The sequence below is a fragment of the Pteropus alecto genome, unplaced genomic scaffold, assembly GCF_000325575.1.
Source record: "Pteropus alecto unplaced genomic scaffold, ASM32557v1 scaffold45, whole genome shotgun sequence".
Taxonomy (NCBI): Eukaryota; Metazoa; Chordata; class Mammalia; order Chiroptera; family Pteropodidae; genus Pteropus; species Pteropus alecto.
Window position 1 is genome coordinate 17,569,022 of NW_006442491.1, and position 23,710 is coordinate 17,592,731.

Consider the following 23,710-nt stretch of genomic DNA (forward strand, 5'->3'; position numbering starts at 1 on the left):
GCAGTGGGGCTGAGGCTGTACGGCGGGGGCCGGAGCGGTTTGGGCGGCGCACGACGCGAAGATGGCGGCGGAGAGACAGGAGGCGCTGAGGGAGTTCGTGGCGGTGACAGGGACGGAGGAGGACCGGGCCCGCTTCTTCCTCGAGTCGGCCGGCTGGGACCTGCAGGTAGCGCCACGAGGCGGGCTGCGTCGGGCAGGCCGGGGGCTGTGGAGCGAGGGCGCCTGGCGAGTCAAGCCCGTGGTGTCCGAAGCGCACAGTCATCCCGCCGGGCCGCGGCCTGACACAGGCCTCAGGGGCCTGTGGCCGTTTGCCACGCGTTGCCAGCTCGGCTTGGACGTGGGAAAACGCGGGACGGCCCCGGCCCCGACCTCTTCTGCCTGCCTTAGTTTCCTCTTCTACCTCGCCTGTTCTCTGGGCCAGCGAGACTTTGGGCACTGCCGCAGCCCGCGTGGAGAGGGGGATCCTGGGGGCGTGGCGGCCGCGCGGAGTCTCGGATGTACGCTGCGTGAGTGGGAATGACAAGTTCCCCGGGTGGAGCAGCTCTGGGAACGAGGTGGTCGTTCATTTTCATTTCCGTAGCCCTGGCCGCAGGTGGAGGGAGAAGCACGGCCCAGGATTTGACTCACGCCCCCTCCTACCTAATTGCTGGGAGAAACAACCTCCGGGGTGGTGGCGCAAGGTTGGAGCCTATTTTTCTTAGTTACCTTATCAGTAAAATGGGAGTCTCGTGGAGCTTATCGTCTAGTTAACTGGCATGTGATAAGTTTTAATTAAGACATTAAGATGAGCTACACGAGGCAGGGATTTTTGTAAACTGTCGAATTGCCTTGCCTGGAACAACGCCTGGTACATAATAGGTGCTCATTAATTGAAGAAAGAATTGTGTAAATGTTCTTGACCAACCTGCATCTTGGGTAGATGATGATTAATGTTTATTGAGTACCTGCCATGAGCCAGGTGCTGTTCTAACTGCTTTATGCGTCTTAAGTCATTTAACCTTTGCATTTTGCAGCCGAGGATTAGGGACGTTATTTGCTCAAGGCCTCACTAGCTGCCAGATAGAAGAGATAGCATTAGAACTCAGTGCTGTCTGATTACAGAGCCCAAACTCTTAACGACAGTGTGCTTGGCACTTATGATTATTCCTTTAATCCTGGCAACACTGAGGTAAAGATGACTAGCCCCATTGTATAGATGAATTGGAAGCTCAGAGAGTAGGTGATAGGCCTAAGGTCCCACAGCCAGTAAGTGGTAAGTTTGGGATTTGAACTGGATCTGTTTACTCCGCTCCATTTAAATTGCTTCCCAAAAGTAAGAGTTAAAGCATCGTGCCTCTACAGACATACAGTGTGAATGTAGCCCCTGTGCAGGGCAGAAATACAAAATGCAGCTTCTTCTGAGAGACCTAGAAGATCACTACTACAATTGGCAGTTTCCCCCACACTATAGCTAGGGAAACAGAGGCTCATGCATGTGACATGACTTACCTGGCAGGGCCAGGACTCGAATGCCCAGTCAGTGCATATCCCATGACAGCTTTCTCCTAGCGGGCCTGTTATGTCCTGCAAAGGCACACTACCTCCAGCAGGCTGGTTACATCCTGTGAAGGTGCACTATTCCTAGTAGGCTAGTTATGTCCCACAAGAGCTCACTGCCTTCTATAAGGCTGGTGACCTTGAGGACAGGAGCCATGTCTTTTTCATCTTTGTGAACCTTAGTGCTTTATTTCTTTGTGCAAAGTGATTGTGCAAAATAAATGGCTATCCATTGAGTCAATGAGAGAAACATACAATCACAAATGGCCAAAAGACTCCCATATTCATTGTGTATATGTACAGCAAAGACACAATTATGCATAACTAATAATGGAACCTCTCATCCATTGTGTAAGGTTAGTGGAACAGGTGTCCCCATTGCACAGATTAGGAAACTGGGCCTCAGAGAGGAAGTAAAAGTAGTCTGGACTGGCCTCATAGTTCCTGACTCCTGGCTATCACATTAGAACTGAGAGTAGGAGCCTGAGCAGACTGCCTAGGATGGAACCTGGCTCTGCTCTTCATCGACTGTGACCTTGGGCAATTTTCTTCTCTATTTCTTTATCAGCTGTATATATATTGAGATGATAACAGTACTAACTACATAGGGTTTTTTGAGGATGAAATGAGTTAACATGCACAGTTCGCTCAGACAACGTGGCACGTAAATGCTCAATAAATGTACACTGCTTTTACTAGATCACATTTTTTTAATAAAATGAGAATGAGGAATATCTCCATTCCAGCCTGCCTTCTTGCCTTCTTTTCCCCATAGTAGATGGAATTTGTTTCAGGTAATATGAAAACTAATAGTCGGGCTATTACCTTTTGGTCTAATTTTCTATGGCCTCAGATACAGACCTGTTTGTAAGCGTGGGCCTTATCTTTGTGTCTTTGCTCCTGTGTGCTGTTCAAAGGAGATATGTTAGATGAAGGCCTGTTTAAGGATCCCAAGTTACTACCTCTCTGTTTCAGATCGCCCTAGCGAGCTTTTATGAGGATGGAGGGGATGAAGACATTGTGACCATTTCGCAGGCAACCCCCAGTTCAGTGTCCAGAGGCACAGCCCCCAGGTAAGGGCCTACTTCAATTATTGCTGCATGGGTGTACTTCCAGCAGTGAGGAGGAGCTATTTCCTGACTTGACAGAGGGTTCAAGCCTGGGGATATGGACCAGTGAGTTTGAGTGAGAAAGTTAGACTGACTGATGGGTAGTAGTTCCTTATCCAGAAGGAAAACGCTAACTGAGTTCTCAGAAGCCAAGTTTGTGCTAGCACCTCAGAAGAACTCTATGAGGAGCCTACCTTCCCCGACGCCCGCAACCCAGTTTGACCTGATCATTCCTTTCTTGTAGAGATAAGGGTAACACTCAGGTAGAGGCTCATACCTGAGTGTGGTTTATTGTCTAATCATAGGAGAAACCACAGAAACTACTTTTAAGGTGTTTGAGGGTTTTTTATTTATGAAATGTAAGGAGTAACCTTCCCATCTCTGGATGTTTTTAAGTAGAAACCAAAGGACATCCTTTCAGGGGTGCTCTAGATGTAAAAGATTAGGTCACATGACTTTAGAAAGTTTTTTTTTTTTAAGGTGTTCATTACCCTATTAAGAAGTTTTAGAGAAAATAAACCTGTGTAACCCATTCTTTCCCAAATTGATTACAGAGACCTTATCCTAAGTAATCTGGTATTAACTTTTATGATCCTATTTGCATCCCCTGTCCCAGCCACCCCCACTCTGAGGTTCCTATGGCAGATCACTGCTGTGGTCTGCAATGAGAAAATGCTGGTCTTGCAGAAGACAGGCAAGGCCTCTTCCTAGAAAAGTGTCTGAACTACAACTTCCCTCTCTGCTTTAGCCTGATTTGCTTCTATTCTCTGGTATACGTTTTCACCAGAAAAGCTTATTTGAGTTTAAATTCAACCTCAGAATACTTAGTGTTTCTTTGCCAGTGAAGTTGTAAATTGTGTTTCTCTATAAGTGCATCTGAACCTTAAATTACATTTCCTCTTTTGGAAGGAATACTAACCCTAGAACTCATTGCTTCCGTAACTTCTTTACCTCCCATTTCCAGAGGAAAGGTAGTAGGCAAGTGATCTTATAATTATTCACAGGTGCTAACCTATGAGGGTGTCAGTGATGGCACTGCCTCAGGCATGGTTATTAGGGTAAGGGCTCTTCTTGCAGCTGCTGGTAGAGTCTTTCACAGCCACCCCAGGTTACTGTTGGAGTATTGGCATGTACAGGGGGCGGAAATTGAAACTTAGCCTTTGATGTTAGTCACATATTCACACCTTTCTTCTCTAGTAGTCCCAAAGTCTTGTCAAAGGAGTAGTTTAATAGAGCATGGGCTGAGGAGTCTGCCTAGATTCAAATCCCAGCTCTGCCACTGTGGAGATTTGTGACCTTGGGCAAGTTACTTACATCTCAGGCCCTCAGTTTTCCTCACTTGTCAAATGGGAAGGGTAGTAGTGCCCACCACATAGGAGATGAAATGAGTTAATACTTATAAAGCACTTAGAACACAGTAAATGTTAACTGCTATTATCATTTTGTCATCATTACCGTCCATTCTCTTCTTCTCCATTCTTTGTGTTCCCTGTCTCATTTCACAGCATTAAAAAATAGACGTAAAAGTAAAAGAATCAAGGAAATAGAGTTTAACAGTAGGACTATGTGGGAGTAAAAGACTGAACACATGGAGGCCTAAAGGCCTTGCTTTATTGCTTTGGTTAAGCCTCAGACTCAGTACTGAGGGAGCGAGAGGTCACAGTTCGTTGCATTGTTATCCTTGTTGAGAAGGAAAACATTGACTACATTCTCAGAGAAGCCTGTGCTAGCACCTCAGAGAATTCTGTATGCGCCCTGCTACTCTGCCCCTCCCCTAACCCTATTTGACCTGAGTGTTGCAAGATACTTAGTCTGCTGCTGGGTTCTTCCCATCTCCCAATTTCATCTTCTCAGATATCTTTCATTTCATCACTGCTGCCATGGAATGATAATTAGTGAGTTCCTCCTTTGACTCTAGAGGTATTCTTATTATGGAGACCCTTACCCCTCGGAGGAATCTAAATGGAAGTGAGAAGGTCCATAAATTACACCTGATACTATAGGCAAAAATTTGTGTGCATGATGTCTTCTGGCAAGGAAATTCATAGCTTTTGTCAGATTCTCAAAAGGCTGTGGAATAAAAAGGTTAGCCATTGCTGTAAAAGTAAGTCTAAACTCCTCAATAGTAATAGCTGTCATTTATTGAGCACTTACCAAGTGCCAGGCACTGAGTTAAGCCTTTACGTATACATCTCTTTAGTCCTCTCTACAACCCTTTGGGGTGGGTACTGTTATTATTCCCATGTTACAGATGAGACAGTGAAGCTCAGCATCTTCCCAAGATCACACGGCTAGTAAAACAAGGATTTAATTCAGATCTGCTTCGGCTTTCAGCCAGAGTGATGTACTTGTGGATGTTGTGGGTCCTCCAGAGTTTGCCATGAACCTACCATTTTAATCTTAACCCCTTTTCTTTGTTTCTTAAATCTTTATTCCAACCAGACTGATTTCTTTGGTGTCTCAATTATGCCTAATTTTTGCTTCTGCTTTTGATTGAGCCTCTCACTTGACTGTGGGGCCTGATGATTTCTATGCCCATTCCTTTGCTTTCTGCTTGTCCAAAGCCTGTGCTGCTTTCCAAGTTTACTTCCATCCTCACCTTCCTTATTGAGCGTGTTTTCCCCCAACCCATAGGCAGCACACCACAGTCCTATTCTTCCAGTCATGACTATAATTCATTCATTTCTTTGACCCATGTCCTTGTACTGCTTGTTGCTGTCTCTCCTGTGATGTCTTGAACTCTTGATATTAAACTTAATTTTTTTCTTCCTAAGTAAATCATAAGTTCTTGGAAGTGAGAGGGCTAGTATATCAGGAGCACCCACATCTGTCTAGTTCTGCGAGATATTCTCACCCGTGTTCTCTCATACCTCTATATCTGTGGAAGTAGGTCAGGTGCTCACCATTTCACAGGTCAGGATGCTGACTCACAGCTCCTGTTATGGCAGATTCCAGCCCAAGTCTGTCTAAATCCAAAGCTGCTTCTACCTTCCTGTCCAGACCTCCCACCCCTGTACCTAGCATAGGGTCAAGCAAGAGGTAGTGGTTAGTTTCTTCATTTTTTTTTTTCTTTCATCCAACAAAACTGTACTTTCTTAGAATTTCAGAGACTGCCATTGTCTGATTCTCTAAAACTATACTGTCCAAATATGGTAGCCACTAGCCTCATGTGGCTGTTTAAATTAATTAAAATTAAATAAAATACACATTTAGTTTGTAATTTGCACTTAGCCAGATTTCAGATGGTCAGTAGCCACATGTCACTAGTGGTTTCCATAACAAACAATGCATATTCAGCATTTCCACACTGCAGAAAATGTGATCTGACAAAGGACTTTTGTGCCACTTCAGGATGCCAGGATAGCCTGGGAGATAGAGTTTTGATGCTGAAAAATTGAAATTTCTGGGACATTTTGCCAATTTGTGGAGGACATGGACAAAATCTTTTGAAATTGGTATTGTCTCCAAGACATCCATATGGTTAGGTAACTCTCAGAGCAGTGGTTCTCAAACTTGAGCATGCATCAAAATTACTTGGAAGACTCCTTAAAAGCAGGTTGCCAGACATTCCTCTGGAGTTTCTGATTGAGGAGGTCTAAGGTGGAGCCTGAGGATTTGCACTTCTCACAGTTTTACAGGTAATGCAGATGCTCCTGGTCCAAGCACCAACAATTTGAAAACCACTGCTTAAGAGTAGTACTCGAAATGTACTATACCATGCATTAGTTTCCTGACTATTCACAGAAAGCCTATGAGGTTGGTGCTGTGATTGTCTCCATTTTCACTTTGAGAAAATATAGACTTAGAGAACTTCATGCCCAAGATCCCAGGGTGGGATGGTAAGTTGGAATCGGACCTCGATATGTGGACACTAGAGTCTGTGTTAGATTCTGTCATAGTCTTAAGTACAAAAACTTTTGGAGAAAGACTCAAACCCATAGCCAGAGCAAGTGGTTTGCTAAAGCAAGTATACGCATGTGTATTTGAAGGTGTTTAACAACAGAGAGAGGATTTTTTCCCCATAGATTTTTTTGAACGATGTTAAATAGAGCATCAAGGAATGTCTTGGAGGTTGCTCTCAGCTAACTCTAGCAGGGAATGTATTTGCCTCATCGATTGGTCTTTGTCCTCCTATTTCTAGTTGGTGGAACCTCAAAGACTGTTCTGACCCCTAGTTGTCTCTTTGAAATAAATCTTCATTACTGGATCAGAGCTTGCTTTCTAGTAAACAACTCCTCCTTCTCTGTCTAGCCTCACTAAAGCTTTCCCCATATCATAGGGAAACTATTTTCCTCTAAAATATAGAAAATGCTTTTATAAAATGTGTGTCTTGTGATCCTTGAAAAACTAAGATTATTCTTCGAGGACAAATCTAAACTAGGAATAAAGTGGCAGTGTAAGACAATGCCAAAGGAGGGAGTTAACCTTTCTCACCCCGTTTTTAGTGTGCCCTCTCCGTCGTACCCCACACAGCTCTGCTTTTTTTCCTAAACACCAGTAAATACTTCTCAACTAACCTATAGTAGAAGCAGACAGAGGCCTCCTTGCCCACATATTCATTTCATTTCTATGTCTTGACAATTTTTCCTTCCTCTAATGTGTTACTCTTGCTAGTGTCTGTGTATATACATGCTGCTTTCCTGTGTTACTCTTGCTAGTCTCTGTGTATATACATGCTGCTTTCCTGTGTTGCTCTGCTGGTCCCCTTTCCCTGCCAGCCCCACCACCCTTTACCCAAATGACTCATGTTCACCAGTTCTTCAGCACCCAGTCAAGTGTTGCATTTTTCTGGAAAACCTTTCTTGATATTCCCCCATCCCTACTCAGAACATGAGGCTCTGTGTTTGTATGTTCCATGTGCTTCCCTCTATCATAGCCCCTATTGCACAGTATTTAATAGATGGTTTCCTGGCTGAAGTGCCATTAGCCTGTAAGTAACTCAAGGGTAAGAACTGTGTCTGATCATCCTTGTAGACCTAGTGTCCAGTTCAGTGCCAAGCACAGGTCTTCTCTCAGTATTTAAAAATTAAATGATGAAAATAGCTATTGGGTAGTAAGTTTTTAAAGTAATACAGACCCCTATCCCATCCCCCCTTTTAATTTATTCTTGTCCTGTGTGACTGTGAAGAAATACCCTCATTGTTTTGCATATAAACTTAGGTTAACCCTCTTCTGCAAAGATCCTTTTCCTGCCCCACCAAAAAAATCTAACCCCAGTGTCCTCAACTCCCTAACAGCTGATGATGGGTTACCTTTTCTTTAACTCCCCCTGAGATTATTTTGCTCTTTTTGGTGTCTCTAGCGATAATCGGGTAACATCCTTCAGAGACCTCATTCATGACCAAGATGAGGAGGAGGAGGAGGAGGAAGGCCAAAGGTGAGTCTTCAGGGTGGGGGGCACAGTCTACAGAAAAGTCCATAATAATGATAATGTATAAATCACTGTAATGTATAAAACATTTAAAACAAGGGTCCCCAATCCCTAGGCCACAAACTGGTACCAGTCCATGGCCTGTCAGGAACCGGGCCGCACAGGAACCGGGCAAGCTAGCAAAGCTTCATCTGCATTTGCAGCCGCCCCCTAGCGCTAGCATCACCGCCTAAGCTCCACCTCAGATCATTAGGCATTAGATTCTCATAGGAGCATTGTTCCCTGGTGCTAAAAAGATTGGGGACTGCTGAAGGATAAACATGTTCGGTTATTGTTAGCCATTACTACTGTGAGCCAGTCAACACATATTAGAAACAGTCTCCCTCTCCCTTTAGCTTGGAAGTAATCCCTGTACCCTGATACTGTTGTTTTTCTTTTGGAGTATTCTGAGTTTTTAATGGTTAAAATAATAGATATTTTTTGAAGAATATTATGGGAAGGGAAACTAATCGGTAGGAAAGAAAATGGTCATTTGTGATACCACATCCCAGAGGTAACCAGGTATCAATAACATTTTTAGTGTATTTCCAGCTTTTTCTTTTTAATTGAAAAAGCAGTATGTCACATAATAAACAATAAAAGGCTTCTAAATGTATATCCCCCCAATATACACACACAGTGTTTGTTTTTAACTTTTAAGAATGTTATAACGAAATTAGCGCCCATCGTAGAAAATACAGAACAGTGTAATGAAAAAATATAACATTTACCTACCATTTGGTAACTACAGTTAATATTTTTGGCATATTTCCATTAAGCCTTGGTTCTGTGTAAATATACTTTGTTTTATATTGTATTTTACATGATGAAAGTCAGATTATTTTGTTTCTTGCTTTTGTTGGATTAATGCTAAATCTTAAACACTTTTCCATGTCATTAAAATTCTTCATAAGTGTTTTCATTGACTATATTAATAATCCATTATGTGGGATGTCTGACATTTAGGTTTTTTCATTTTTTACCACTGTACATATCAGTGCTATGAACATCTCTGTCTACTAATCTTTGACTACATTTAAGATTATTTTCTTAGAATAGTTTCTACAAATGAAAATAGCAAGTCAAGGTCATGAATAATTTTAAGGCACTTGATCACAGGCTCCTAGTTGTTAAGCCAATGCTTTGAGCTCCTTTAATAAAGACCTTACAGTCCATTAAACAGAACTTCATCTACCTGGAATGAACAAGAATGAACTGGCTACAGCCTCATTTCATGGATTTTGCTTCTCCATGGGCTCTGCCTCTGGTCTGACAAGCATTCCTAGGGAACACTGTGTAATAACTATTACAGAAATACAAGTACCTCATCGTGGTCAGTCTTTGGGAAGTGGGCTGAGAAATTACATGTATTCTATTCTGTTTTCATCTATATACACTTTACACTGCCTCGGAGCCTTCTTAGATATACTCGTGGTTTAAGAATAAATGTTAATTTCAGAGTTTTACACTCATTGAGTGATAGGCAATGTTATCAAGTATGTGAATGCTCAGCTCCTAAATGACCTCCTCCTCTCATCCTGTCACATCTTCCAGGCATTGACCTTTCTTTATTTCACATCCTGATTACTTCCTTGGCCCCTCAGCATTTCAGACCTGATGACACTGGTGGTGGTGTCTTTGCCAGGGACTATGTTTTTGCCTTGCATTCCATAGGAAATATCAGGAAATAAAAAGCTGAGACTAATTTCTGTAGGTTCTCAATTCTCCCCACCAGAGACAAACTTACCTGAATAGGAGTGATGAGGAGGCACTTAGCCAGGCTATGTGACTACTGGTTTTCAGACCGAGGTAAAAAAAGTTCTAACTTAATGTCAAGCTTGGCCTATTGCAAAACCCAGTGTGGGTATCTTGGGGCTTGTATTTGAGCTTCCCTAACCTTCTGCAGTACCCTCTCCTCAGTGCCCCTACTGTATGTAATAAAAATAGCAAGGCAAGGTGAGGCTTGGGTGAGCTCTTGGTGCAGTATCACACCACCTGACATGTGTGCATTACTCTGTGCTTATTCTTTTGCATACATCTGCTGATTTGAACCTCACGGCCCTGACTTAAGGAGCAGGTAGGTAGGGCATGTGGTCCTTCCCTCCCATTTCAGAGACAAGGAAAGTGAGATTACAAGGCAATGCACTGGCTTGCCCAGGGTCACTCAACAAAGCCAACACTGGAGCCTTGTTGCTTGTACTAACTATGCCACCGCTACCATTACCCCATAGTTGCTATGTCCTGAAGAGGTGCTGGCCACCAGATGGGTAATTCTCAAAGGCTGATTCCGAGTTGGGACTCTCCTGAGCTGACGTGCTGTCGTGCATGCCTGGAATGCCCTTCCCTGATTTCTTTACCTGATAATCTCATCCTCAAGACTCAGCCCAGAAGACACCCTTCTTAGGAAGCTTTGACTGACCTCCCTAGCTTAGTGTTCCCAGAGCACCCCTTATACTGACCTCTGTTGCTGCTCACACTGCGTTATGCCTGCCTGCCTCCTTACGTGTCCGTAACTAGACAATAAGTTCCTTAAAGATGGGAGCTGTACCCTTCACCTCGGTGTGCCCAGCACCTAATACAGAGCCTGGCACATGCTTTATTCATGTTTTTGAAGTATATTTGGTGTTAGATGTGTATTTTCTGCACAGGTTTTATGCCGGGGGCTCAGAGAGAAGTGGACAGCAGATTGTTGGCCCTCCCAGGAAGAAAAGTCCCAACGAGCTGGTGGATGATCTCTTTAAAGGTGCCAAGGAGCACGGAGCCGTAGCTGTGGAGCGAGTGACCAAGAGCCCTGGAGAGACCAGTAAACCAAGAGTGAGCATAGAGGATCATTGTCTCTGGCCACAGGACTCAGGTTCCAGAGTGGGTGAAGGAGGCCTTTCTCACCCCAGTAGTGACTGAATTTGTTTTGTTTTTCATTTGCTCACTTATCCTCATACACAAGAGAGCAGCTCAGTTTCTTCCACCCTTTAACATGAAATCAATATTTGGGACAGAGTTTTCAAACCTGTGGCGCATGGTTCGAATCAGGTCCTACACACATTTTATGTGGCCCATCCAATTTGATTTACTCAATGTTTTGCTTTATTTTGTCTTTATTGAATTAATAGCTACCTGTTTGATATAAAATCTGGATTTCTGTCTTGGAAAATCAAAAATTTTTCATTGTTGTCCTCTACCCAGATTCCTACCTGGCCATGATTAACTAGAGCCAGCAGCAACTGTTTCCTTTAGCCAAGCAGCTACCACCATCTCCTAGTTTTTACCCTAATCCATTTGATGGCTTTGCCTGGGCCTGTAGCTCTGAATTTGATACCCAGAGAAAGTGTTATCTAGTAGTTAACCAGCTTTCAATACATCATTGTATCTGAGTAACCCTACCACCATTGACCCACTCCTCCAATGTTTATGAATTTGTCTTTTATAGCCATTTGCAGGAGGTGGTTATCGCCTTGGGGCAGCACCAGAGGAGGAGTCTGCCTACGTGGCAGGAGAAAGGAGGCGGCATTCCGGCCAAGATGTGAGTGTGCGTGCATCTGCTTGCCTTAGGGTGGATGATCGTGACCTGTTCTGCCATTTTTCAGAAGGGATTGGTCACGTTAATTGTGAACAGGCAACCTCTTAAAGGGAAGAGACAGTGCTCTTGCTTTGATATTAGGCTTACCTGAAAATCAAAGGCAGCTCTCATCTGGTTGGGCATGGCGGCTTGTGAAAAGGAGTGGGCAGAGGGGATAGACACATGAAGGACTTTTCTGAGCATACCATGGCTCTCAGGCAGAAGGACAGTGTGCCTGGGTTCTCTGGTCATATGGGCACAGCTAAAGAATTTGGTCTTCAGACCACCCAAAGAGACCTGAAATGGAACTTTCAAAATTTTTTCCTTGCTATTCAGTCCTTTTTCCCCTGTGCATACGGGTCCCCCCTCCAGTAAGAGTAATGATACTATGTAAACAATTTTGAAGTTTTTGATTTAATATATGCCGTAAACTTTTTCATATAGCCTTGTCACCATTAGTTTCTATAATGTATTTACGTTTAATCATTTTGGGTTTTATTCCAAAATAAAGTCAAGCAAGAATAAAAATCCTATCTGCCTGAGGCAACAGCTGCTAATATGTTGGATTTTAGCCTTCTAGCCCTTTTTCTGTGACTACAGGGGCTTGTATGTGTTATTTTTAATGACTGGGAAATAGTCCATGAGTAGTTTAGTTGAGCACAAGCTGCATGCCAACCACACTGGCAACCCTACAGACGAGGAAGCCACAACTTCAATTGAGTCACCTGCTCAGAGTCCCTGAGCTAATGAATGGCAAAATGAAGGCGCAGACCCAGGTCTGTTTAATTCACAGCCCATTCTCTTAACCTGTGCCATAGCACCTTATTTTAGGTTAATATTTATTTGGTTGGTGGTTGATTTCCTCGTGCATGCATGTTTGTGTCTTTCTGTCTCTGTTTTAATAATGACCCAGTAAAATAGTAAAAACCCGCTAACATTGCAGATTCACAGTAGTGCACTTGCCAAGATCCTGACAATATATGGACTGCTTGTCTTCTATTGTCACAGGTTCATGTAGTGTTGAAACTCTGGAAGAGTGGATTCAGCCTGGACAATGGCGAACTTAGAAGCTACCAAGACCCATCCAATGCCCAGTTTCTGGAGTCTATCCGCAGAGGGTGAGCAGAACAGCCCTCCAGCTTCCATGTCAGTGGGTGAGATGGCAGATGGGAAAGAAGAGGCTGATCTGAATGTTTATTATTTAAGAAGTAAATATTGAAGCAGATTTAGCAAAGTTGAGATACAGATTCAAAGATCTGCTCCAGAAACTTCATGTGTCTGTTTTCCCCCTGTGGGCCTGGGGCAGAGCCAAGTAAGTGACTAAGTAAGATACAGGCCTCTGCCTTGACTTTGAGCAGGCAAGAGAAGGGGGAGGTAGACAGGTAGCCAGCAGTTTTCACAGTTGGAACTGAGAGGCTTATTCTCATACCCATCACTGTCATTCCCATCCTGCTCGATGTGGACCCTAACATTGCCTTTTCTCGTGCAGGGAGGTGCCAGCAGAGCTGCGGAGGTTAGCTCATGGTGGGCAGGTGAATTTGGACATGGAGGACCATCGGGACGAGGACTTCGTGAAGCCCAAGGGAGCCTTTAAAGCCTTCACTGGCGAGGGTCAGAAACTGGGCAGGTAAGGAGCAGCACAGGCAGGAGCAGACTATGTTAGTCACTCTGCCAGGCTCAGCAGACCCACCCTGTATATCACTCACTTTGTATATATAAATCTTTACAAATTACTTCACATTTTATTTTTATGGAAGGAAGAATATGGAGACCATGGGCTTTAATGTTACAGACCTGAGTTTAAGTCTTCTTTACTTTCTGTCCATATGACCCTGGACTGTATGAATAGCCTCAGTTTGCCCAGCTATAAAATAGATTAATGAGAGTCTTTTCTTCCTTGATACTGTTTCAGGAAGCACATAGAGCGTTGCCTCCACAGTGAGGTAAAGGTAACACATTGCTGCTTTGACTCAGTAATCTGGGGAGTTCAGGGCAGGGGTGACCTTGATGACTGAAGGCTGAAACAGACACATATATTCAGGTCACCTGAAATGGGGATGCAGAGGGTATAAGGAATCCAAGACTCTCCCAGCAAACCCTGCAGTGGCATGGTTCAGGATCCAAAAGAGCTCAAGGACATTGTTGCCTCATGCAAACTACAGCTCCACCATTATGGTAGCTTTTACCTCTACATCTGTGGTCCTTCTTGACACTCACTTTGTCACTTTGTTGCTTTTTCTGCCTTGTGTCCTCTGCCACTGCTTCCATCCTGCATTTAGACCCCTGATAGGATCTGATTGGTTCATAGTCACTGTTACTGCTGATAGCCAGAGTTCTCTCACCAGACCCTTGACCAACCCGTAGGCCAGCTGCCTCCTCTCAGGGGCACACTTACCTTTGGAATTGTGCACGTGAGAGGCATTCAGCATAGTGCAGTCCTTGTTTTACAAAGAGAAAGCTGAAGCCCTTAGACTTTAAGGGTTACCCTTGGGTATGTGACTGATATGTAGTAGAATGGGGACTGGAACCCATGCCTTCTGATTAGCATTCCTTCCCACATTCCTCCTGCACAGCAAGATACCCTCTCTGACTTAGACCTGGAAGCTCTTGAACTAGTCATTGCCCTTGCTCACCTCATCCTCACCTGTAGGGATCAGAGTGTAATCTGCCAGCAGCTGTGCTGTTTGAGTTGCTTGCTGGCCCTCTCCTCCCTCCCCGTCAGCCGAAATTCATGCCTCATCAGGGACAAGGGTCATAACTCAGAACATTAGAGACCAATAGATTGTGATTTACCAGGATCAACATAGTTAAGTCTACCCTGTTCTCATCATTTCATCTACCACATTGAGGCCTATGGGTTAGTCCAGGACAGCTGTTCTCAGGGTGATCCATCTGTAGCTTCCCTGTCAGCTGTGGTAACCTGTGTAGAGCAGCCGATAATTTTTTCTTCTGTTATTAAAATAAAATGTGTTTATCTTTTTAGAAAAAATAGAAAATGCAGATAAAGAATAAAAACTATTTCTAAACCTAACTACCAGATACATCCAGTTAGTATCTGGAAAGACGTATCCTGCCAGTTTTATATGTGTAGAGAGTGTGTGTGTGTGTGCACATGTGAGCACGCGTGAATGAACATGCTCTTTTATCACCTTTTTTGCCTAATCAGTGTAATAGGGCTGTCATTCCATATCAGTATATGTATTTCTACAGTGTTATTTCTAATGCTAATATAATTTTTTGTCCTATGTATGTGCTATAATTTAACCTGTCTCTGCTGGTAAACATTTTAGGTAGCCAACAGTATTACAAACAATAATTAAATCTTTGTATGTCCCTTATTTTTGGGCTAGAAGTAAAATTGCTGGCTCCAAAGGTCTTCATATTTTTAAGACATTGTCAAGTTATCCTCCAAAAAGGTTGTGAGTTTTTTACCCACCACCAATTATAAGAAAGGGCTCAGAACACCATGCACTTTGGGTTTGTTTGGTTTCATGATACTAACAAAAAATGATTTTACTATTGGAAAGCCTAACTATATTTGTGTACAAGATTCAGATCTCAGAAAATGAAAATATTTTTAAGGAAGTCTATTTTAGCAAGACGGGAGTTTATACTTTATTAGTGTGGAGGATGAACCCCACCAGTAGAGACAAAGGTTGATAAATCAGGTGGTGATTATCAGCTAAATAAATATTCATTGCCAGTTTCACTTTCATTTTATTTCAGTTTTGATTTTTTTTAAAAAATAACCTTAAAAAAGGTTTTATACAACTAATGAGATGGGATTTTATCTTTTTAGTCTAAACTAGGTAGACAATTTTTTGTTTATCCCATAAATTTTACCGTGTTTTCCATTGTCATCTTGTCATCTAACGTGTTCAGGAGCCAAAAGTTCAAGAAAACTTTTTCAGATTTGCCTCAAAAATTAGTCTTGGGTTTTTTCTCTGATTATCTGGAAAAATACTTTAAAGTGAATGAATAGATTGTTCTCAGTTGAAAAAAAAATTATTTCAGTTATATTAAACTTTCGTTGTTTTAGGTGTTGAATTTGTTTGGATGAGAACTAACCTGAAGGTTTGGGAAAGACCGAATTCAAATTTGAGTAGCAAACACCAAGACTGTACTTGGGTGGGGTAGTGTCATTGCAGTGGAAGGATTAGCTTTGGCTGTTCACAGTACATTCTGTAGTTTTTATTTCTGTAAAGGGGATGGCAGAGTCTCAGGACTTATAATTTTGGCAATAAGCACCTTAGTGTCCACTTTATTCCCACTACAAAGGAAATGAGCAGTCAGGTGATTCAGATTCTTGATATGAATGAGACTCAATTTCCCTGTGACTCATTATGATATTTGCAGTGAGATGGTAAAGAAACTCCTCTTTTTATAGATGTCTGATCTGATCTGACCAGTCCTGCCCCTGGGCGAAGTGCCCTCACTGCTACAGATGGCCCAGCCACTGCTGGTGAGGAATGGCTCAGGGGATAGCAGTTCTTAAGGAGCACCAGACGGATTCTGGTTCTCTTGAACAGATGCACTTGGCTGCCCTACACAATGATTAGAGGTTTGCCACTCCGCTGAGGGCAGCATAGGCTGAGAGTGCCTCTCGGGTAACCTTCCACTTATAGCCCATGGATAGGTAGTAGCATCTCTTGAGTGATTTGGGTCTAGAATTTAATGAATATAAGTGGACCCTGAAGAATGACAATAATCAGCTTTTTCAGTGTTTTTCTGCTGTTAGCTAAGTACTATACTAAGCATTCCATGTGTGTTATGGCCTTTGATCTGTTTTGATTCCCATTATACAAATAAAGATTCTGAAGCTTATGAGGTCAAGTCACGCCCAAGGCCATACTGCTGACCAGTGCTGATCTGGGTTCCCTCCAGTCTCTGCTCTTATCTGCCATGCAGCATTGCATCCTGGATGTTCTTGGTAGCCACATTCTGGGCATGGTACATTATTTTTAGCTATTATTTCAACTATGGGAGATTTCATTTAACTTTATTGATGAGGAAACTTCACCATGAAGTAATGTTCCTGAAATCAGGTCTAGGTCTGTCTGACTCCAAGACCTGGTAGGAGAATGTGGCAGGTGTTAGGAGCACAGGACCTGGATTTAGACAGCTGAGATTGTATCCTGGCTTTACCTTGAACCAATACTAGGTTCTTGGGCAAGTTGCTTAATCTCACTGTGTCTCAGTTTCCTCATCTATAAAGTGGAGATGATGAATCCCTACCTCACAGGCTGTTTTAAGGATTAAGTGAACTAATATGAACTAATATGTGTAAAGTACTCAGCATAGGGCCCAGTTCAGTAATGGGTGCTTCATAAGTGTACACTGTATTTATCGTCTTTCCAACTCACTTTATTTTTAAGGTGTGTAAGTGAAACAATCAGAAGCAACCAGCCAACTCCATCTATCAGGCTTTCCTTAACCTTCAAATGATGAGCACCAGCTCTATGCAAGAGCCTGTGCTGAGAAGAAAGCCGAAAACATTGGTTATCTCCTTGTATGGCGGACTTCTTAAATGTCCTGTGTTGGGCCTTCTGCATACATTATCTCATCTGATCCTCACAGCAGAACAGTTTCTTGTGCTACATACACAAGGAGACATTGAAAACCTAGGAAGCTGAATGACTTGCTCAAGGCCACACCTCTTAGTTTAGTGGTAGAGTTGGGAGCAGATGGTGGGCCTTGAGCTGTTTCCCCAGCATCACACTGACTCTCCTTAATAATAATGGCTGCAGTTTAGTGGATGGCCTACCCTGAAAATTATGGATGTGGTGAGGATGGTATTCTCATCTTACGGAAAAGGAAGTAGAGAAGCCGAGATGTTCAGTAACTTGCTGGGTCACACAGCTCATAAGGAAGCAGTACGCCAGATTCTCTGGGAGCAGGGGAGAAGTTTGAGAAGACATTTTCAATGTACGTTATTATTTTCCTAAAGTAAACCTTTAGAAAAGATTTAGAAAGTAAGGCTGCCTGGTATGAATACACAGAATATAGAGCTTATTCATTGCATAAGTTTTTAAAAATTTAAAACCTGCTTTACAACGTGCTTCTGTTTTCTCATCTTTAAAATGGAGATAATACTCATCTCAAAGGATGATTGTGATGATTCAGTGAGGCCATGGATATGAAAAGAAAACCTAGATAGTGCCTGTGCAAAGTAGTTTAAATATCATTTCTATTTTATCTTCATCCTCCACCCTTGCCTGACCTGATAATGTCAGCCACTTTGGAATAACAGCTTTTTCTCATTTTAGGTTGGCTGAAAATGTGAGAGTTCCCTTTCTGACAGTTAGTAGCTTCCATGAGTACTCATCATGTATTTGGAATTGTTATAAACAGTTGAGGAACAGACTGCCTACAGCCTAGTTGGAGAGTCATCCTAACACCCATAAAACTAATGAACAAAACACAGTAGACCTTAGGCACTGCAGGGGTAACATTTAACTTGCGACCATTCCCAGGCATCTCCTGAGGCATGTGACAGTGTATTTATGTGTGTCCTGGCCCACATTTGAGTCCCACATGTGCGAGGCCGATGCATAGAAGCAGCTCCTCTCGTAGCTAGTAAGCGTGGCCAGCATTCTCTTCTCAGCTCCACTTTGTAATTCTCTAAGCTCGTCTTTTTCACATTTGCAGAAAAGAGTAAGTTCACTTTTCAATTCTTCATTCCCAGTTATATGTTCTGGGGCAATGTTTCATAAACTGTTCCATGAAATTATCTGATAATTTGTGTGTATGTACACATGATAACAAGTGTAACATGAAAAAGGGACATGGTGATGATACATAAGTTTGCCTTAATTGCATGATTGCTCAAGACCTTTAATATGCCTGTGATGCTGCTCATGTAATATGTGGCATTTCTGAAACCTTCCTGGAGGGACAAGGGTCCCAGGGAGCATACTTGGGAAAGCACTTACAGTTGGATTTGCTAAGAATAACCTTAGGTTTAAAGGTTAGAGGGAAGGGAGCAGTGTAGGAGCTGATCTACTTAGAGGCTTTGTGGAGAAGCAAGCAAGTTCTCATCTAATGGCCTCTCCTCTGCGAAGATCTAGGCCAGGGCATCTGCTAAGAGAAAGGCTGAGAGTGAGGTGTATGGTGGTGTACAGGAAAGAGACTAAGGCTCCAGAAGGTTGTGGAGAATTGGGAGTTCTTTGTGTATTTTGTGCTTCTCAGCCACCCTAAGTACTTTATGTAATTCTTCACTTTAAGCTCCACAAAAACTGAGAAACTGAGCAGGGCAAGTATCCTTAACCTTTGTTAAAGATCCTCATTATTATCCTTGTTGAAACTAAGAGAATTTAAGTAACTTGCTCAATACCACATAACTTCAACCCTGGTCCATCTGATTCTAAGAACTGAGCTCTAAACATTGCAACAGGCACCATGTCATGTTCATGTTGTATAATTAATCCCTGTGGTCCCAGGCACTTAGTTGGCCTTTGGGAAATCTCACCGCCCCCCCCCATCCCCCACCCTGCTTCTGATAGTTGACACATGAATATGCACATGAGTGAGGTTACAATAGGGAATGCAGGCCTGAAAAAAATCCCATCACAGAGAAAGAGTCTGGGCTCATCCTTCATATTTCATCAGCCCCTGCCAGGCAGTGTCAAGCCTGCCTCCACCGTAAACTTGGAGTGGCCCCTCCTCATTCTGCCCTCACTCAGCCTTTCTCACTGAGGCTAAAACTCATCCTGGTCTGTTGGGTCCTCCAGCCTTAGTCTCTTCCCACCCCAGGCTGTCATTCATACTACTTTCTTCCCTTCAAGCCCTTGTTCAGGTGAAGACACTGAGGGAGAAGGGGTTGTGTATCTTGCCCAAAGTTACTAGAAGTGAGGGAGCTGGCAGTAACTCAGAGTCTGAGAGGAATTCTGCTGGACCTGGAGTTGCATGAGGGCAGGCAGTCTGTCTTGGTCATTCCTTGTATCAGCAGCACCAAATATAGTGCCAGATGCAGCAAAGGCTCAGTAAAAATCTGAGACAGGATTCCCCTCCTGTTAGAGACCTTGTTTCTGTTCATTTCCTGACACAATCCTTTCTCCTCAGCACTGCCCCCCAGGTGTTGAATACCAGTTCTCCAGCCCAACAGGCAGAAAACGAAGCCAAAGCCAGCTCTTCCATCTCAATCGACGAGTCACAGCCTACCACAAACATCCAAATACGGCTTGCCGATGGCGGGAGGCTGGTACAGAAATTTAACCACAGCCACAGGTACCTTGTGTTGTCTGGCCTATCTTATTCTAGGCGTGTCTCAGAGACTTCCACAAATGGGTGGGAGGCAGGGAGCTGTTCTTCCTCCTGACATCGGCAGGCACTCCATGCTTTCCCCAAAGAAGGCAGTGGGTTGGGAAGGTATGCAAATCCAAAGCCTTTGGTTCTGGTTTGCACTTCCATAAATGTGGCCAGTAACTGCTCACATCCCTCCTGTGAGTCTCATTCCTCAACTGTAAAATTAGGGGATTGGATTCCTAAGGGATTTTTTTAGCCCCCAAACTCTTTGGTCAAAGGAAATCTCATGCTAAACACAAAGTGTAGAACAAAATTTGAACAGCTGTGGTTGAAGGAGGGGAGAGAGGACACAGTGCCAGCATCCCACCCATGGCTTCTTCCACCTCCATCCCCAGCAGGGGACTCTGAAACCACTAGTATATTAAGGTCTTTTCTAGATCTGACCTTTGAGAATTCTAGAATATCTGCTCTACTAGCTCGTATCATCTGGGCTAGATCAAAGCAAAATGTGCTTCCCCCATTTTAAAGATAGGGAAACTGAGGCACAGGCTGATGACGTGATTAGCAGGAGAGGGTTGTTGCCACTAAAGAGATTTGTCAACTCCTTTTTCTAAAATAGCAGTGTCTAAATTTCATCAATCATAGGCCAGCTAGAATGCACGTAGGAGGCTCATTAAATGGCTTGACAGTCCTTGAGTGATGACAAAGTTCACATGTGGGGTAAGTTGTAAAACAAGCCTTAAGAGCACATGGAGGCTTTGTTCAAACATTTCTTATTTGATAGGAACCGTTCACTGTACTTCATTTTAGGTGCTTGGCATTTAAGGGAATTAACCCATTTCACTCATCTGAGTTCTTTGCCGCAGTTTCATTTCACTTATTTACTCCAGCTTTTCAGCATGACTGCTGCTCACTCCCCAGGGTGGACAGCCCATATGAAGTGCTTACCAGCTGGGTGAGGGGTCTGTTTGCTGAAAGTCTCAGATTGCATCATGGATGTCCAGTCCCTTAGATGTGCCAAATTGTAGATTGCAGGGATTTTAAGGGTTGGGACAGTAAGAAACTTTTGTTTAAGCTCCCTAAGGGAGAAGGCTGTCTGTTTCCAGTGACTCCATTTTCATGATCACCAGGTTCAGGACTCAGGCAATGTCTAGAGAAGGGATTCCTGGCATTCAAGAGTTGCTGACCCTCAGTAATTCTTCTCACTAATAGTTTCAGTGATGTACAAAAGAGACAATATTTTCTTCCCTTGTGGAATTCATGATCTACAGGAGGAGACAGACATTAATCATATCTCAGAATTGTTTGATGACAGACTTGATCAGTACTGTGGAAGCAAGATAGAGGACGAAGACCAGGAGCTTGAGGGGAAGGCTGCCCTGAGAAGGTGGCATTCAAGCTGAGGCCTGACTGAGGCTTGATTAGGATTACAGGAAAAGGATCAGGCAGAGGAGCCTCTAGAAGAGGGACGCAAGTGTAGGCAGGGAGCATGGCATGGTGAAGAACTGAAAGGAGAACAAGGGGAAGGAGGGTGGTATAAAATTAGGCCTTGGGACCACAGTGAGGAGCTTGGTGTTTCTCTTAAAGCAACCATGACGGATTTTAGGCAAGGGAGCCAACGTGCCTCCAAAGGAGAGCTTTGGCCACTGTGGAGAAGGACGGGGCCGGGGGAGATGGGAGTCTGTGGACAGCAGAGAACATCATTGCTCACCCTCCTCTCCATTCACTTCTGCTCTACCAGGATCAGTGATATCCGACTCTTCATCGTGGACGCACGGCCGGCCATGGCTGCCACCAGCTTTGTCCTCATGACTACCTTCCCGAACAAAGAGCTGGCTGATGAGAACCAGACCCTTAAGGAAGCCAACCTGCTCAATGCTGTCATCGTGCAGCGGTTAACATAACCACCCAGCCCTGCTGGGCAGCCTCGCCTTTCTCCTATGTCCCCCACGGCCAGCTGCCCCGTGGGGACTGCCCCTCCCGCCCCTTCCACACACCCAGCAGTCCAGTGCCACGTCTCCTCCGTAGCTCTGGGTTCTTAGAACTCTGTTGGACATTTGTTTTCTCCTTAGTTAAATTTCCTCAGTTTTTGTGACGATCAATGGACTTTAAAGAAAAAAATAAAAACAACCAAAAAAATTGAAGGACTATCACCAGCATGTTGTACGGAACCTCTTCCACTGAAGCAGGCTTCGATTGCTTTAAAATCATATTTATCTCCAACATGTGTAGGAAGAGCCTTTCTTCCATGCTCTCTGCATAAAAATCGCTTGTGGTACACAATACCCATCCACTAGTGTGTCCACCTGCCACCCTCACAATGATTAGTGGAGAATTTCTCTCTATAGAGAAGGAAGTGGGGGGACTTACACAAAGAGGCTTTGCAGCCATTCATTCCCTCAGGAACAAATCTCTCCCAGATATATCCAGGCAGCAGCAAAAGTCCCCTGAAGTGTGAAGTCAGACTTAGATGCACTCAACTTCTGATGAAAATAAATACTTCCCTGTGTTTCTTCGCTCAAAAGCTGGGAAATTAAGAGCTCCCCAAGCCTTCGCCAGTTGAGATTCTAACTACACCCGCCTGCCCCAGCCCTTTCGTCCCTCATCATCCAGGCTGCTCTCAGCCTAGTGATTCTCTTCTGCTCTGTCATTGCTTTATTCCATGTACAGAAATCGGTACCTAGGAGGAAGATGGGTATCTTTTCATTGGGAAACAGCTTGTGCCAAACCAAATGAGTTAAAGAGTTAGGGTATCTTCATGAAAAACAATCAAAAAAAATCACTAAGCTATTCACTAATGATGTGCGTGGCAAATCAAATGTTGGAAGTGGGGTTCTCTTGCTACCAGCTCTTTTACTGTGCTAGCGTTTGCGAGAGGCCTCTGGCTGAGTAAATTTTGAGGGTAACAGTGCCTGGCTTTGGTGTACAGGTTCTGCCTCACAGTTGTTCTCTGCCCTGCCCTGTTCGGACTTGAAGCAACTTCAGCAGTAGTCCAGCCTGGTCAAGACCTTCTCTCCCATAATTGTTTTCTGTGCAAGTTTGGGAGAGGAGGTTCACTGGGGGCTTGGAAGCCTTTTCGCCTCCCTGTTGCGTGAAACATAGACTTATAATCAACACTGACTCAGAATCTCCTGGTTTTGAATCATAACGTGCCTCAGTCCTCTTTCCAAGCAGTTGTCACCAATCACTCCGGCTTCACACCCTGCCACAAGCCAAGAATCAACACTACTTCCACCCAGAGCTGAGGAAGGGCTTGAGTTTCAACCAAGACACATGCCGAGAAGGGGACATGGCTCGGTGATTCCGATCTCAAACTGCGAGGGCTGCATCATCTGCCACAGTGTGTCCAGCAGGTGGAGGCAACTGTGGAAATTAAATGCAGGTTTGGAAAAACTGTAAATTATTGTTACCTTGACCATTAAAATCCAGAATGAGGACAATGGAGTTTTGTACTTTTTAATGGGTTGCTTTGAAGAAGTTGTGTAATAGCAGCCATTGTAAGTACTTCAGCTCCTCACAGCATTCTCATTTTAGTGGGAAACCTAAAGCCCGGGTTGCGCAACTGGTTTAGTGATAAGGTCTGTCTGCTTCCAAAGCTTGTGCTCTTGACCACTGTGCGCCATGTGCATACACACTCGACCCCCTCCCACCCCGCCTCAGGGTTTCTGCTTAAGTTCATTAGTTCATACCAGAAGAGATCACAAAAACACCACTCAAAACTTGCATCATCTAGAAAAATACAAGCCCTCCTGGGATTCCCACTTAGGAAGGGATCTTGTTGCAACCACCACAGTTCAGACCAGCTGGGTATCTGGCCCAAGGTCAGAGCCATTGCCATCCATAGAGCCAGGGATT

General features: G+C 43.8%; 1 protein-coding gene across 6 annotated transcripts; it reads left to right on the forward strand.

The window, feature by feature from the left end:
- Positions 1–23,295, forward strand: NSFL1C (NSFL1 cofactor). Of its 6 annotated transcripts, none has more exons than XM_025039880.1 (10): positions 10–166; positions 2,512–2,609; positions 7,948–8,022; positions 10,100–10,132; positions 10,704–10,917; positions 11,483–11,575; positions 12,620–12,729; positions 13,101–13,238; positions 19,673–19,837; positions 21,597–23,295. In XM_025039880.1, exons 1-10 carry the CDS (start codon positions 62–64, stop codon positions 21,757–21,759), a joined length of 1,194 nt encoding a protein of 397 aa, XP_024895648.1. In that variant the 5' UTR covers positions 10–61; the 3' UTR covers positions 21,760–23,295. The 6 variants fall into 6 exon arrangements, with proteins under 6 accessions (XP_006921734.1, XP_024895648.1, XP_024895651.1 ...); XM_025039883.1 differs by having other exon boundaries at positions 10,704–10,869; XM_025039881.1 differs by having other exon boundaries at positions 10,127–10,132.
- Positions 23,296–23,710: the final 415 nt, after the last annotated feature.

What these genes read in the sequence shown, in the direction of transcription:
- NSFL1C (XM_025039880.1), top strand. Translation starts at nt 62, where the DNA reads ATGGCGGCGGAGAGACAGGAGGCGCTGAGGGAGTTCGTGGCGGTGACA. An exon ending in GAGGGTCAGAAACTGGGCAG is followed by an intron (nt 13,239 to 19,672) that starts GTAAGGAGCAGC and finishes CTTTCTCCTCAG; the next exon opens with CACTGCCCCCCAGGTGTTGA. An exon ending in AAATTTAACCACAGCCACAG is followed by an intron (nt 19,838 to 21,596) that starts GTACCTTGTGTT and finishes CTGCTCTACCAG; the next exon opens with GATCAGTGATATCCGACTCT.